At 39.7% G+C, this 16,410-nt stretch overlaps 1 protein-coding gene across 1 annotated transcript in view; it reads right to left on the bottom strand.

The window, feature by feature from the left end:
* The window catches only part of tspearb (thrombospondin-type laminin G domain and EAR repeats b), a 29,631-nt gene extending 17,163 nt beyond the window's left edge, over positions 1-12,468 (bottom strand). The window contains exons 1-4 of the mRNA XM_036573088.1: positions 12,424-12,468; positions 11,842-12,164; positions 1,691-1,911; positions 1,127-1,341 (exon numbers count right to left, since the gene is read on the bottom strand). Of these exons, the coding sequence (XP_036428981.1) occupies positions 1,127-1,341; positions 1,691-1,911; positions 11,842-11,914 (509 nt within the window). The 5' untranslated portion in view covers positions 11,915-12,164; positions 12,424-12,468. The remainder of the gene's footprint in view (positions 1-1,126; positions 1,342-1,690; positions 1,912-11,841; positions 12,165-12,423) is intronic.
* Between the last annotated feature and the right edge of the window lie 3,942 nt (positions 12,469-16,410).

Below are 16,410 nucleotides of genomic sequence, written 5' to 3'. Positions count from 1 at the left end.
CCAAAACAGTTGATACAGGAGCATGTTTACACTGTGTTACATCACCTTCCCTTTAAACATTACTTAATAATCGTTTGGAGACTGAAGACACAAACTGATCCAGTTTTGAAAGTGGAATTTTTAGCCATTCCTGGGTTGTAAAAGTTTTCCACTGCATAACCGCACTGGGCATTTTGTTGTATTCTTCATAACACTCCAAATGTTTTCAAAAGAACACGGTTCTAGACAGCAGGCAGGTCAGTCCGGCATCCACACTCTCTGATTACACAGCCATGCTGCTGTAAAACGTGGTTCAGTGTCAGAATGCAGCTTGGTGTCTAGTTGTTATAAGCATGGACGTCCCTGAATAAGACGTCATCTAAAAGGCAGCATATGTTGCTCCAAAATGTGTTCAGTGTTGATGGTGCTTTCACAGATGTGCAGGTTACCCACTAATACCCCCCCCTAAACACACACATATACACCATGACAGATGCTGGATTTAGAACTTTACACTGGTAACAATCTGGATGGTCCTTTTCTTCTTTAGCTCAGAGAACACAACGTCCATTACATTCACAAACAATCTTGAAAGGTGGACTCATCAGACCACAATACACGTTTCCACTGAGCATCAGGTCATTTTAGATTAGCTCGAGCTCAGAGAAGTTGGCAGTGTTTCTGGATGTTGTTACCTCTGCTGTGTATAGTACAGTCTTAACCTGCATTTACGGATGGTGTTTATTGACAACAGTTTGTTAAAGTGTTCCCCAGTCCATAAGGTGATATGCACACAGATTTTTTGGATTTCCTGAATCTTTTGGTAATATTATGCACTGTACAGGGTGAAACACCTAAAATCCTTGCCATCACTTAGTGAGGAATGTCATTCTTAAACTGGTGGATATATATATATGTTCATGTTTATAGGTAAAAGATGTTATACAGTGTGAGAATGATGCTCATTGGTTAGGTAACATAAGCTTCTAATACTTGTTAGCTACATTAGCCTTGTAGCTCTAGTGTAAAACTAAAGATGTAAACTTCAGACACCAAACACTTGCCTAAAAGCCAAACACAAGCCTAAAATGCACATAAAGATTTGAACACACTCCAGTCCAGCAAGGTTCCAGGGTCAGTAACTCACAGCTCAAGGGGGATTCCACAGTCCACAGTAAGGATGCTGTAGTGTCCGGTGACAGCTAACACCAGTGTGTGCCAGCGGCCGTCTGCCAGCCCCACGGCCCTGAAGGTCACTCGCCGGGAGCGCTGGAGGAAGTGGAGTTTATCACGGGCCAGACGAAGGCCTAACAACAACCGGTTCGAATCTCCGTCCAGCAGAGTGAAGATATACTCATCTCTCTGTGTCACACGCAAACACAACCGCAGCACACGTTAGCACAGTATTCATCAGCACACGTTAGCACAGTATTCATCAGCACACGTTAGCACAGTATTCATCAGCACACGTTAGCACATCAATACAAATCAGCACAAATTAGCACACTACTACTGTAAGAGTACCTCAGCAATATTAGCACATTAGTACACCTTAGCTTATTAGCACATTAGCACAAATGAGCACAAATTAGCACCTGCTACACATTTGCACATAAGTATACTGCAGGACACAGATGGATTGGTGGTGAGGCCACGAGGCCTGGAATTAATTTAAAAACCTAGCTAATGAGTGTTACAGCGTGTGTCTCACGTTAGGAGCTAGCTGTGGTATCTTTAGCGTGACCACGATGGAGAACTCAGCAGGGAAGAAGTTGCAGTTGGTGAAGAGCGGAGCTGCGGGGAAGCTGAGAGCCTGAGGAGGTCCAGAGAACTTCACACCCCGTGCGCCCTGAGACTGGACCAACCGCACGTGGCTCTGATACATGCCCCCCGCCGGAACCACCCGCCTCAGCAAGTCCAGCGGCAGCAGATCTGTAGAGGAAACAGACCAAGGAGATGGGCACAGTCGCCTAAACCTGTATGGTATTTTAGGTGGTTGCAAAGGTCTTGTTAAGTGGTTGCTATAGTATCCCAGGTAGTTGCTAGGGTGTTGCCGAATGGTTACTATAGTATTTTAGGTGGTTGCAAAGGTCTTGATAAGTGGTTGCTCTGGTATCCCAGGTGGTTGCTAGGGTGTTGCCAAACGGTTAATGTGGTATTTTAGGTGGTTGCAAAGGTCTTAATTAGTGGTTGCTCTGGTATCCCAGGTGGTTGCTAGGGTGTTGCCGAACGGTTAATATGGTATTTTAGGTAGTTGCAAAGGTCTTGATAAATGGTTGCTTGGGTGTTGCTGGGTGGTTGCTAGGGAGTTGCTAGGTTGTTGTGGATGCTATGGTTCCCTCACATGGTTAATAGGATGTTGTTAATGGTCTTGTATTGACAAAAACAAACTTTTGCACACCATTCCTCATTCTTCATCACTGATACATAATCATTACTGATTGGACATCTGATCAAAATGCCATATACAACCACACCATTCCTGATCAGACGGAACATTCTGGAGTTGGAACGGTGCAGCGCATTCAGTCACACTTTAATTCTTCTCTTGTATAGTCTATTAGAGATACTGAACAACTCCACACGGTTTGAGACAAGCATGTGATGTTTTAGGTGTGCTGTTAGCACCATGCTAACAGGTGGGTATAAGCTTCTACTGCTTGTTAGCTACATTAGCCTTGTAGCTCCAGTGCTAAAACTAAAGAAACAAACTTCAGACACCAAACACGTCTCAGCTGGTTGACTACATTTGGTGTCCGTCATCACAAATTTACACAGGAACAATCTCTGGGATTCAGTTAATGAGGAATGGACTCCAGTACCTGTTGAATAAAATCATAGAACCCATTAAAGAGTAACTCCACCCTAAAACCTTTTTCCCATTAACAGCTAAAATGCACTGCTCTGTAATAATAAAATATACCAGCCTTGCTTAAAATATCGTTATCTGGCACTCAGTTAACTCTTCAGCGGATTGAGTCAGCGGCTCATACTCTTAAGGCTTGAGACACACTGCCTGATCAGAAACACCTTGCCTCATCGAAGAGGGAGAGGGTAGTAGAGAAAAGTCTTCAGCCTCGTAAGACTCTCAGTTACAAAAGTGCCATTTGATTCTCCATATCTTCTGGGGTGTAGTTACTCTTTAAAATGTTCTTCTGGTTTCTGATGGTGCCCAATAGTCTCTAATAGTGTTCTGTGTTATCATGGATTGATATGATGTGTAAAAGACTCGGTACCCATAAAAAAATGGTACCCATAAACCAATTCCCATTGGAAAGCAAAACCATCAGGTTTTAATCCTAATGGTTCTAATGGTCTTTTTTCAGCAGGGTAGTTCATAGACAGTTCTTGGCTTCCCTGGAAAATCCTTCATCGAAAAAATTTAAAATTACTTATGGAGTCCCACAGGGTTCAGTTTTAGGGCCTTTGCTTTTCTCTTTGTACATGTTACCTCTAGGTGATATCTTCAGAAAACACAATATAAATTTTCACAGCTATGCTGATGATTCACAATTATACATTTTCATTCCTTCAGATTTTATCCTAATGGTTCTTATTGCCTTTAATCAGCAGGGCATTCATTTACTGAGGAAAGCATGCCAGTATTCCCTTAATGAGGGACATAAATCTCTGCATAATTAAGTGGTTAAGATGTAAACAGAGTCATTCAGAGTGGTTTGGTGTGAAACACCAAACATTCTAGAGAAACTTACTGAGTCAGAACTGTTCACAGTGGTGGTGATAGGAACCAGACGTCCACCTCTAAAAGCTCCCTCACAGAAAGTTACTGCATGAAATGGTTATGAATTCACTGCCTGATGACTGAGACACTGTTTTATGATAGTTATTCACTATTTTACCACCATTAACATTACACACTGCAAAAAATGGCATCTGGGCAGGTGAGATGATCCTAAATCTGGAGAATATATGTAATATTTCTAGTGTTGAGATTGTTTCAAGCTTATTATAAGATTATATATTTCTAGACTTTTTTTTGCTTATTTTGAGTGTTTTTATTAAGTAAAATTATCTCACTGTAAATCCCCTATAACTGAATGTGTGTGAGCTGTACACACTCAGAGAGGTTTGGTGTGAGATGGTTCAGATTTCTTTACAGTGGTGGTGATAGGAACCAGGGGTTGCCATGACTACAACACAAATATAGACATTTTATTACCATCCAGAACCACCAGTGAACCTACACGTGCTCACCAAGATTTAAAATGACAGATCTAGAAATATGAGACTAATGATCTTGTTGTAAAAGTTATTTAAGAAAAGCCTGTTTCTGGTGAGTGACGTGTTTAATACAGAAGGCAGGAGTTCACTGAGCTCCGTCACAGTCTGTCAGCTGCCCAATTGAGCTTGTCACTGGAAAACTGTGTCTATCAGCTCCAACAGGCAAATTAAGGACGATGCAAAGCAGCAGGGATGAAGATGGCAGTGATGAAGGAATCAGTGGAGATAATCTCTGACCTGAAAGCTCTTATCAGCGATGGGGAAGAGCGCGTCATTACACTCGGCTATTTTAGGAACCTGTTATGATTTATGGCCCTGACTCGAAGAGGCTTGACAGGCCTTCATCTTCATGTGGTCATAAACAAGCCCCAGCACTGTTTCCAAAAAAGTTAGGAAGGTGTGCAAAATATAAACACAGAATACAATGATATGCAAATCATTTAAGTTCTATATTTAATTGAAAATACTAAAAAGATGACGTCAAATGTTAAAACTGAGAAATATAATTTTTTAAAAAAACATATGTGGCCATTAGATTATTAGATCATGTTCCAAAAAAGTTGGGACATCCCCTCTTCTTTTAACAACACTCTGTAAGTGTTTGGGAACTGAGGAGACACTGCTGTAGTTTAGAAAGTGAAATGTTTTCCGTTCTTGTTTGATACAGGATTTCAGCTGCTCATCAGTTCAGGGTCTCCTTTGTCAAATTTTTTTATTTCATAATACACCAAACATTTCAGTGGTGACAGATCTGGACTGCAGGCAGGTCATTTAGCACCTAGACTCTTAATATGGAGCAATGCTGTTGTAATACATGCAGAACGTGGTTTGACATTGTCTTGCTGAAATAATCAAGGCCTTCCCTGAAAAAGACGTCGTCTGGATGGCAGCATATGTTGGTCCAAATCCTGTATATATTGTTCAGCATTAATGGTGCCTCCACAGAGGTGCTAGTCTCCCATGCCATGTGCACTAATGCCCCCCTGCTATACCATCAAGGACGCTGGCTTTTGAACTGTGTGCTGATAACAAGCCAGGGGGTCCCTCTCCTCTTTAGCCAAATTGGTTATGTAATGCTCCACTAGGTGTTTTTTTAACTTTACAAAACTTTACCAGCCTTTTGTTGCCCCTTGCACAACTTTTTGAAACATGTTGCTGAATCAATTTCAAAATAGGCCTGTATTTAAAAAAAAATCTCAGTTTCAACATTTGATATGTTGTTTCTGTACTATTTTCAATGAAATATAAGTTTTAAATAATTTGCACATTGTTGCATTCTGTTTTTATTTACATTTCACCCAGGATACCAACTTTTTTGGAAATATAGTAATATTAGTACTCATGCTAAACTATATTTGTATAGTGCTTTTTAGTTACACAACGATTTAGGGCACGAACATGAACTAAAAAAAAACATTACCCTTTAAACAGCATAACATACAATGAAATGCTAGTTCTGCCTGTTTTGGATCTCCCTCAGTGGACCTATGCATTATTCTTCAATATTGTTGATTGATTATATTTAGATGGAAATGCGTCTGATTTACAAAAGTGTTGTTATTGAGTTTAAACGCTGTGCGTGTTTATTATGTCAGTTGTGCAGGATTGTCTAATATGAAGAAAGCTGCAGGTGTCTGTTTTATGTCAGCATGGCCTTCGTTGTGGAGAGGTGTGAATCATTTTTCACAGCAGGGGGTCCCCCCCCTCCTCTTTCACGGCTCATTGCTCTCTAGCAGCTCAACAACATTTCACACACAGAGAGATGACAGAGTCCTAGTTCATCTGATAACAGAGTTGTGGGTAAAATATTTTATCTGATCATATTAATTAAACTGTAGTCCAGGAAGTTTGAACTGAAGCTCGTCTGCCACAAAAAAACATTTCTACTCCTTTTCTGCATGACTGTTTTCTATTAAAGATCTCTTAAGCTATTTTAAGTTGTTTCATTGACTGTGGGGCTTTTCTTTGATAAATCCAGTCATATTCATTCATTCATTTGGGGTCAATTTTCATTCTACCAGTTGAATGTCCACCAGGGGGCACTGCAGAAAGCAGTAAAGGGCATTCACAGGGTTGGAATGTAATGGAATATTCAGAGCACAGAAATAAAGTATCTGTTTTCCATCCAAGTTACATTTTGTAAAGTCCGGATTCAGAAAAAAAAGAATAATTTAAGAGTTCTCACCCACTACATTAAAGAATATACCGTCTTTAAAATAAACTCCATCACTGCTTGTTTATTAACTATTTTGGATTCAGTGCTCAGTGTAGCAAACATGTTCGCTAGACCAACTCTAAAGAGAGCCTCAATTAACGGAATTAAAAATTCTTTGCAAACTGAAGTTCCTACTAAAGCCTGAGTAGACGGATAAACCAATGATCTCCTCAGCAGTGGACGTGTTTGGGAGTAATAATTTTAGCATCAGTGTTGTACTGGACTTCTGCTTCGGGGATTGTGGGAGCAGCAGTGGACTGAAGCAGATGATGAGAGAGAAAAAAGTTATGAATTTTTGGAAATTCATTTAAATGATTAGTGATTTTTTTCATGAAACATAGTTCAAGGAAGAACTGCATGAAGAAAACTGACAACCAGTAACAGTGAGGAACAGCATGGAAAAAGATTTACAGTATGCCTGAAACATTTATTGTAAATGTTTTCTAAATGTGTATGAATACGTTACTTATTATGTACTGTAATGAAATATGTTACTGAATACATTTAGAACAGTTTATTTAGAATTTTGCCCAATCCTGATATTTTATTAGTAATTTATTTAAATAAAACAGAAAGCACAAATAAGGCCTAACAGTTATGTCCAAAGATTAATGTGTTGCAGATTAAACATTGCCCTGACCAAGGTATAATTAAGGTGGCCAATACGGCAAAAGTATATCATCACGATACTTGAAGATGTTTTCAAAATACTGTAGTAGTGCTGCGTTTAAAATGATACAATGATTTTATTCAGCTTTTCGCACTGAATCCACTGAATCCACTGAATCCAGTGAAACAGGCCTAATTATGCTCTCTTTTTTATTATGAAACATGCAGGTGTTCTTTAAAGGGAAACTCTGACCAAAATGAGAAACGTAACCATTGTCTGTTGTAAACGGTCTAAAAAAACAACCTTCTGATGATGCATCTGGAAGGTGGGAGGACCTTTTGAAAACACTGCAAGTGCAATGCATGCTGGGTATTGTAGTGAACTAAAAAAAAAACAATGTAAAAATGATTAAAAAGCGGTATAAAATTGTAAATTCCATCAAATCGTTGAGGTTGAGGGATGCAAAGCTTCTCTACAGAAAACTGGACAACACCACAAATACCATATTGGACTAAATTGGAGTTTTAGTCCAGAGCGCACCTTTAAGCACTGACCCACACTTATCAGGCAACTCAGAGTAAAAATACTGATCTAAGGTCAGGTCTGATCAGTCTGTGTAGTCCTATAGAGCACAATATAAACGACATAAACTGGTACCAGATCAGTTTTCATACTCTGAGAACTCTGATAAATACAGGCCAACATTCATGTGATGTACAACAACATGTACTGTCATGTAATATGATGTAAATGATCATGATAACAATCAATATAACCGCATTGTCCACACCTAGATTGTAATCTATTTTGCCTCAGCTCCAGTTCAGTCATTAGCCTTTAGCTGCTCTGCTATGCTGCTGTTTCTGGAAAGTGTGCTGAGTGATGACAGGCTCAGTCAGATTTCTATGAGAAGCGAGTGTTTACTTAAATAAACGGTTCAGGTTCAAAGGGCAAAACCTCTTGTTTTGTTTTGATTCGCCTGAAAAAATCAAAGAGGGAAACGAAGCGATGCAGAGACTTTACAGATCACATTTCAAAGAGCTGAAGAGCCGGGCAGCCGCTTCAGACAGCAAACAGGACTTTACACAGCGGCTCTGAGGAACCTTTCATTCTACAACAAACGCTGTACGTTCAGTGGAAGTCATGTGTGAACAAAGACCACTTTAGAACACATTCAGGAAAAATAACAAAGCAGAATATCGTCACAAAACCTCATATATCCTAAACGCCAGCTTTACAGGACAGAGAAAAAACATACTCAGTAAAATGAACACACACCAGAAACGACAGGGGGAATTTCAAATTTTGAAAAATGGAGATAGAATGTTTTGTTCCGTTTGTTCCAGTATAAACTTTTCATTCAGAAACTACAACATACAAATGGCTGTTAGAAGGAAATAACATTGTACAGGCATATTTATACACTTTACTGGACTGTATTCTGTTCTACTACTCGTGCAAAATATTGTAATTCTGTCTGCTGTTAATTACTGCCAATGGCTTAACAAATCAATAAGCAACAGCAGTTATTAAAATAAAAGTTTGATGTTTTTATACCGTCCATCTGTCAATTTAACTGTTCAAAATAAGCTGGCCACTATATTAGAAACACCTACCTTGTGCTTCCACTTACTGGCCACTTCATTAGAAACACCCACCTTGTGGTTCCCTTCACTGGCCACTTTATTACAAACACAGTTAATCAGTTCTGCTTTACCACATTCATTAAACATATCCACTGAGTGACCTGCTGTGCTGCACTGATCTGACATCACTCAGTATCCTCTGCGCTGTAAAAGCGTACAGGTACAGGTGACCAAGTTCACCAACACGCCCAACAGGAGCAAACATAAAACAGCTACTCACTAATGCTTTGAGTGTTTTGCTTGGTATGAAGAGCAGCTTCTGCCTAAATAATGATTTCCAGAATGTTGTTAGAAGCTCATATTGAAGCTCTTTTGGTTTAAAAGGTGGTTTAAACATCTGAGTGCTGTTAAGTAACATCACATCAGGGGGAGACTATGCACAGCTTTGGGCTTTAATCTCAACATACGGCTTTTATCAGCTGCTCCCGTAACATCAGAATCACACTTATAACTTTCTGTTACGGGCATTCCACCAGTTTTTCACAATTTAAATTTTTATAAATGTTTACACTGAAAAAAAGATCTATTAGCAAGTCAAAACAGTTTAAATCTAGTCCGTATCTCTAACATTTCTCATTATGAGGTTGTTGGTGTGTTTTGGTAGTACCTGCATTATTTCTAAAGATGAGTTTAATGATCTGCCAGTGGAACAAGACACTCACTAGATATATTACTCAAAACAAGCAAAACTATCTAGAAATAAGTTCAATAATTTTATAATATTTTCACAACAGTCTCATAATGGGAAATATCAGATATACTGACTACATTAAGGGATGTTTTCATGTGCTATGAGTATTTTTTGCAGCATAAGATGTAAAGAAGTTCAAAGAGTGTTTTAGTGTGAAACGCTTCAAAGGTTCTTTAGTAAAGACAATGGTTCTATATAGAATCACGAACACCCAAAGAACCATTTGCATGCTTAAGTTATGTTGTGTATGGTTTTTCAGCTTTTTGAAAATGGTTCTGCTTTCATTATGAGCTTGATATCAAAACAATTTGGTGCTTTTTCAAAAAGCTTCTATATAGAAAAATATGCAACACATTCTCTAACAAACTGAGGAATTTTTCACCATGCAGAGAACCATTTAATCTTGCAAAAGATTCTTTGAGTGTTCATGGTTCTCTATAGAATCATTGTCTATACCGCAGAACCCCTCAGAGAGCCATGTTTTTAAGAGTGTAGAGAAACGTACCGAGTCAGAACTGTTCACAGCTCTAAAAGCTCCCTCACAGAAAATTACTACATGAAATGGTTATGAATTCACTGCCTGATGACTGAGACACTGTTTTATGATAGTTTTGAGAACTTAAACTCCATTCATGGTGGAGGGATACATGCAGGGCGCTGTGAGGGGTGCTGTGAGGCAAAATAGTCCCCAAAGAAAACTTATTATTTCAGATTTTCCACTATTTTCCATCATCAACATTCCATATAAACTCAGAAGACTCGTGTAGGTTCACTGGTGGTTCTGGATAGTAAATAAAATGTCTATATTTGTTGGTGACCCCTGGTTCCTATCACCACCACTGTAAAGAGTCTCTACACTCAACCATTTCACATTTGGCGGAACTGGAGGAGTTCACCCAGGTGTCCCCAAACATTCGACAGTCCATTTTTTTATATTGTGCAGAAATTGTTTCATTTTCTCACATCAGAGACGTAACTGTTTTATCTCAACACTTGGATGGCACATCTAATCTGAATCTCATCTCCGCGACAGCAACTACATCTAGTTCCACCACGTCCACTTCAGCTATAAGGAAAGAGGGAGCGAGGAAGGAAAGATCATACAGAAGAACAGAAGAACAGCCCTGCGCCTCCCCTTTACCTGCAGGCTTTTGAATGATAGAACATAATTAGTTAGCTTAAACAGTTTACTGAACTTGAAGCTCATAATCCTCTGGCAATCTGGTAGAAAATCTGCAGTAATTACAAAGCCTGACTGGAACAGTAGAGTGAAATACTGCCTTTGACAGTTAACATTAAAAGGACGTGTCAGAACCTGCTGAGCTGCACTCTGTAACATCACGGCATAAAGAAACAGGCAGCCGCCTTCAGATGAGCACAGTCACCTGCGCTGTGGCTCGCTGTTCATAATGAATGATTTAAAGATGATTTAGGCAAAATAACAGTTTTGGAAGCAGAGATCATGCTGCTGCCAGGTGAGGTGGTTTTAACTGTACTGAGTAAAGTGTACCTGTGCTAGGTGAGGTGTACCTGTGCTCAGTAAAGTGTACCTGTGCTAGGTGAGGTGTACCTGTGCTCAGTAAAGTGTACCTGTGCTAGGTGAGGTGTACCTGTGCAAGGTGAGGTGTACCTGTGCTAGGTGAGGGGTACCTGTGCTAGGTGAGGTGTTTCTGTGCTCAGTAAAGTGTACCTGCGCTGGGTAAAATGTAACTATGCTAGGTGAGGTGTTTCTGTGCTCAGTAAAGTGTACCTGTGCTAGGTGAGGTGTACCTGTGCAGGGTGAGGTGTACCTGTGCAGGGTGAGGTGTACCTGTGCTGGGTAAAATGTAATATGCAAGATGAGGTGTTTCTGTGCTCAGTATAGTGTACCTGTGCTAGGTGAGGTGTAACTGTGTTAGGTGAGGTGTAACTGTGTTAGGTGAGGTGTTCCTGTGCTGGATGAAGTGTACCTGTGCAGGGTAAAGTGTGCCTTTGCCAGTTGAGGTGTATTTATGCTAGTTTAGGTTTACCAGTGCTGGGTAAAATATACCTGTGCCAGGTGAGGTGTACATGTGTTGGTGAAAGGCCATACATGTGCTGTGTGAAGTGTGCCTGTGTTGGGTAAAGTGTGCGTGTGCCAGGCAAAGAGTACCTGTGCCAGATCCAGTGTACCTGTGCTGAGTGAGGTGGATGTTTGCTAAGTGTCCCTGTGCCAGGTGAGCTATACGTATACTGGTTCAGGTATACCTGTGATAGGTGAGCTGTATCAATGCTGGGTGAGGTGCACCTGTGCCAGGTAAGGTGTACTTTATCCAGCTGAAGCGACCTCTGCTAGATGAGGTGTACTTGTGTTGGGAAAAATGCACCTGTGCCAGCTAACGTGTACCTGTGCAAGTTAGGTGTAACTGTCATTGGTAAAGTGCTGAGTAAAATCTGCCGGTGCTGAGACAGAACACCTGTGCACGGTGAGAGGCTGTACCTGTACATGGTCTCCACAGTGCCGAACAGCCGCTGATGATGCAGCAGAGAAGGAGCTCGAAATGCAGCAGCATCAGAGCTGCTCTCACACCCAGCTGATCAGATCCAGAACTGAACACCCACCAAAATCCTTCATACCAGCCCAGCTCCACCACAGTGGACCCCAGTACCTCTCAGAACCGTCCTAGAAGAACATCTAGAACAGTCCAGGCTCCAGTAATGCAGAGAACAGTCATCAGGCACCAATCACATCCAGGACCATCTTCAGTCTCCAATAACGTCCAGAACCATCCTCAGGCTCTAATAACATCTAGAACTGTGTTCCTTCTCCAGTAAGGTCCAGAGTTATCCACAGAGGAGAGCAGAGGCATTGCTTAGTGAAAGTTTAGAGAGCAAAAAGTCTAGACTGTAGAACAACAAATCCAAAACACACTCAGCTAAAGGCAAAAAATGTTCTAAACACATTGGAACCCTATTAAGAACGTACACATTTGTATTTAGCTGTTAATGTTCCCATAATGAGAGTCAGTAGTGATACAGAGTGACAGACTGTACACTGCAAATCTGAACACTCGACACTCACTGAGTCTGAGTTAAAGAGCTGAACGTCAGTGTCTGACAGCAGAGCTTCACCTGTGAGGTGTTTCAGCCCTCAGACATTTACATACCAATACAGTCAGACCGGAGAGGAGGAGTTAGAGAGAGAGGAGAGAGAGAGAGAGCGAGAGACAGAGAGGAGAGAGAGAGAGAGCGAGAGAGAGAGAGTGGAGGTTTACTTTATAGTTTATATGTGCAGTGTTGTGTTTGAAGTGGGAGGAAATCCCCCATCTGAGTGTGTAACATCACCCTGAGGACCCCCTGCACTTCCTCTCTCTCAGTTCAAGGTTAGTGACAAGGTGCTTTGTTGACATGACAAATTTACATTAATATAGTAAAAGCTTTGCAACATCCACATATTTGTACTGTAGAAAAAGTGGAAAGCACTACAGAAAAACACACACACACACACACACACATATATATGTATATGTTATTAAATAATATATAATATGTATATGTATAATTATAATATGTAATGTTATTAATTTTGCTGATGTAACAGGATAAATGAAAATCATATTCAAAAATTATATTTGGCAGATACAGAAATTATCAATTGAGAAATTAGAATTTGAATGATCAAATATGTGTATGTAATCAAAAAATAACCCAGAATCGATTTAACGATTTAACTGGGAAATCACATCAAAATGGCAAGGTTAGCTCTTTTGTTGCTGCTATACACTGAAGACATTTGACATTTGAGGTGATCGATCAGAATTTTAGCTTAGAACAACTTAAAAACTGGTTGTTCTAATAAGTGACCATTGGAACTGTTGGTTTCTGCTGGTGTCCAGTACTCACTGATGTTACTCTGTGTTTTCCCAATGGGTTGATATCACAGTGTAAAGGTTTCCTAACGGGATAGTTTCCTATCGGGATGTAAAGGTGTTCTACAGGAATACTAGTGGTCTCTAATTAAAACCATTAAGCCAATTCCCATTAGAAAGCAAAACCAACAAAGTTTTAGTCCTAATGGTGATAAGGGTCTTTTTTTCAGCAGGGTAGTTCATAGACAGTTTATGATTTCACTGGGAAATCATTCATCAAAAAAATGTGACATTACTTACGGAGTGCCACAGGGTTCAGTTTTAGGGTCTTTGCTTTTCTCTTTGTACATGTTACCCCTCGGTGATGTCATCAGGAAACACAATATCAATATTCATAGTTATGCTGATGACACACAGTTATACATTTTCATTCCTTCTGATGATCAAGACTTTGTAGACAGACTGACCAGCTGTGTGTCAGATATTTCTTAGTGGATGTCGCAAAATGCTCTACAATTAAATCATGAAAAAACTGAAATACTGATATTTGATACAGAAACTCAGAGAAAACTGCTTTATGAGAAGCTCGACTCTTTAGCTTCATATCCCAAAACTTCAGTAGAAACCTGGGTGTGATCTTAGACTCTGAGCTCTGTTTAATCTGCATGTAAACATAGTGACTAAAGCAGCTTTTTATCATGTGAGAAAATCATTAAAGTTCAGCCTTTTTTATCTTAGAGTGACACATTTGTTACAAGCAGAGTTGATCACTGTAATGATCTTCTTACTGGACTTCCTAAGAAAACAATACATCCCTTACAACTCGTACAAAAATGCGGCAGCATCCTAACAAAAACTAAACAGAGAGATCAGATCAGTCCCTTTTAAGAGCTGCACTCGCTGCCTGTATTGTTCAAGAAAGATTTTAAAGCTCTGCTACTAGTTTTTAAAGCTCTAAATGACCTTAAAGCTCCACTTACATCACAGAGTGTTGTCTGTTTGTGATCTCAGATCTGCAGATTCTGACCTTCTGCAAACACCTTCAGTAAAACACAGAAAACATGGAGAGACTCTTTCAGTTATTCTGCTTCTAAACTGTGGAGCTCAGTTCACCTTGTATTAGACAGTCAAGCTCAGAGCTCACTTTTAATAAACATCTGAAAATGCAGCTCTTTAACTCAGAGCTTTATTAAAACTCTACGGCTCTTTTTTATATTTATCTTTTTAATTTCATCTGTCTGCATTATATGATTTTAAAATAATATGCATAGTTTTTCTATTCCTGTTAACTGTCTTTGGGAGAAAAGCAAGCTGAGAAAAAAAGAAAATCAGAGCCATTTGACAAGCATTGGACGTAGCCAATACAACAATTTGGACTGTCCTGCAAAATAAAGAGACAATTGGTGTACTAACAACCAGACATTGAACTGGTCAGCCAAGGAAAACAACAGCAGTTGATGACAGGAACATCATGAAAGCTGTGGAAAAAAAACAAAAAAACAATGTGACGTCACCAACAACCACCACAGGGCAGGGGTGAAGGTATCACAATCCGCCATTCGAAGAAGACTTTGAGAACAGAAACATAGAGCCCATACCACACGTCAGCAAACTGCTCATCAGTAGTGAGAATCAGAGGGCCACTTTGAAACTTTCAAAGAAACACAGAAATGAGCCACAAACGTTCTACAACCCCATTGACATGTTTTTTATTGATTTTTCTGTCCTCTTTGATTCAGACTGAGTTCTAAAACTCTGATACACTGCAAGACTAGCTTTATTTTTAATTACAAATTGAGTTGCATATTTACTATCAGATATTTTTAATACTCAAAATCCATGTAAACTGGAAGCCTTTTGTTTATAATATGAAGGCTAAAAGCAGAGATATATAATATAACAATAGTGAGTGGGTTTGGGTGATTTTGGAGCTGATCTCTGGCTGATGGACGGTCACAGGTGGATGAAATCACTCTGGATGGTGAGGCAGAGTCTGATGAGTGATCTCATTGTGAATCATGTCACTGTTTTATCCCTTTGTTGGAATATGAAGGCCAAACAGCAGAGCAATAATATTAGGATTTTAGGTGTTTTTCAGAGCTGAATTACTCACTGATGATGACGTCACAGCTCAATGATAAATCACATGCTTGCTAGTTAGAGGTGGGTCTGCTGAATGTCCTGATATGTGGATCATGTTAGTATCTTTAACCGTTCTGAAGTTTTGCAGGCTAGAAGTGACCTACCGTTTTGCCTACGGGCTTATGAAGAACCAGAAAAAGGTTAGTCAAGCTAAGCTGAGACGCAGCTAAACAGTACGGATTAGTGATGGTCCTTGGCAGCACCGTTTGCACATGCACAGCTCATTCACGTCTATGTAAGGTATGTTCAAAAAGTTGCTAGGTTTATCACTAGGTGCTTTTTTTTAATAAAAAAGAGTTGCTAAACGAGTCTAAAAATCACTGAATCTAGCGACAAAGTTGCTAAGTTGGCAATATTGGCTAGTTTGTGTTTAATGTGAGACCAAATATTCTCAACAGGGTTTAAATCTGGACTCTGACCAGCCAGAACCATCAATAAAAACCTTTATATTTTGTGCTTGGCCCATTTTTTGCATGGGAATGTAGACATATGTAACGGTGAGGAAGGAAAAGGATGAAACTATGAAGTTATAAAGTGCATGTGTGTGTGTGTACGACTCTCATACACACCTGTAGCTTCAGTGGACACTGATTGACCCTCTCCTGATAGAAAACGTTTATTTATTTATTATTCATTTTGGTGTACAGTGGCCATAAGGGTGGAGTTTGTATTATTATATTATATATATTATATATATATATTCTATATCAAAATGTTCAGTAGCCGTGCACTGTTTAATTTAATGCTGCAGTTTAAACTGATGCAAATCACTTCCTTCACCAGCTGTTGGCACTTTGAGGCATGACGGTAACATGCAAGCAGCTACTGAGCCCTGAAATGACCAAAATACACTCAGCTCTGTTCTGTTCTGTCATGTATTTGTGATTTAAAAAAAGAAAACAACAAACAAAAAGCAAAATAAAGAATTTAGCATGAAGTTGTGGGTTTTTCTGCCTGAAACTTCATCACCCTCAACTTAAAACACCGTCCTGTGTCACTAGGGCAACATTCAGGACCTGGAAGCCTGAATGTTGTCCTAGTGACACAGGACGGTGTTT

The sequence above is a fragment of the Colossoma macropomum genome, unplaced genomic scaffold (genome assembly GCF_904425465.1).
Source record: "Colossoma macropomum unplaced genomic scaffold, Colossoma_macropomum, whole genome shotgun sequence".
NCBI classification, from domain to species: Eukaryota; Metazoa; Chordata; class Actinopteri; order Characiformes; family Serrasalmidae; genus Colossoma; species Colossoma macropomum.
This window is presented reverse-complemented; position numbering and strand designations above follow the sequence as displayed.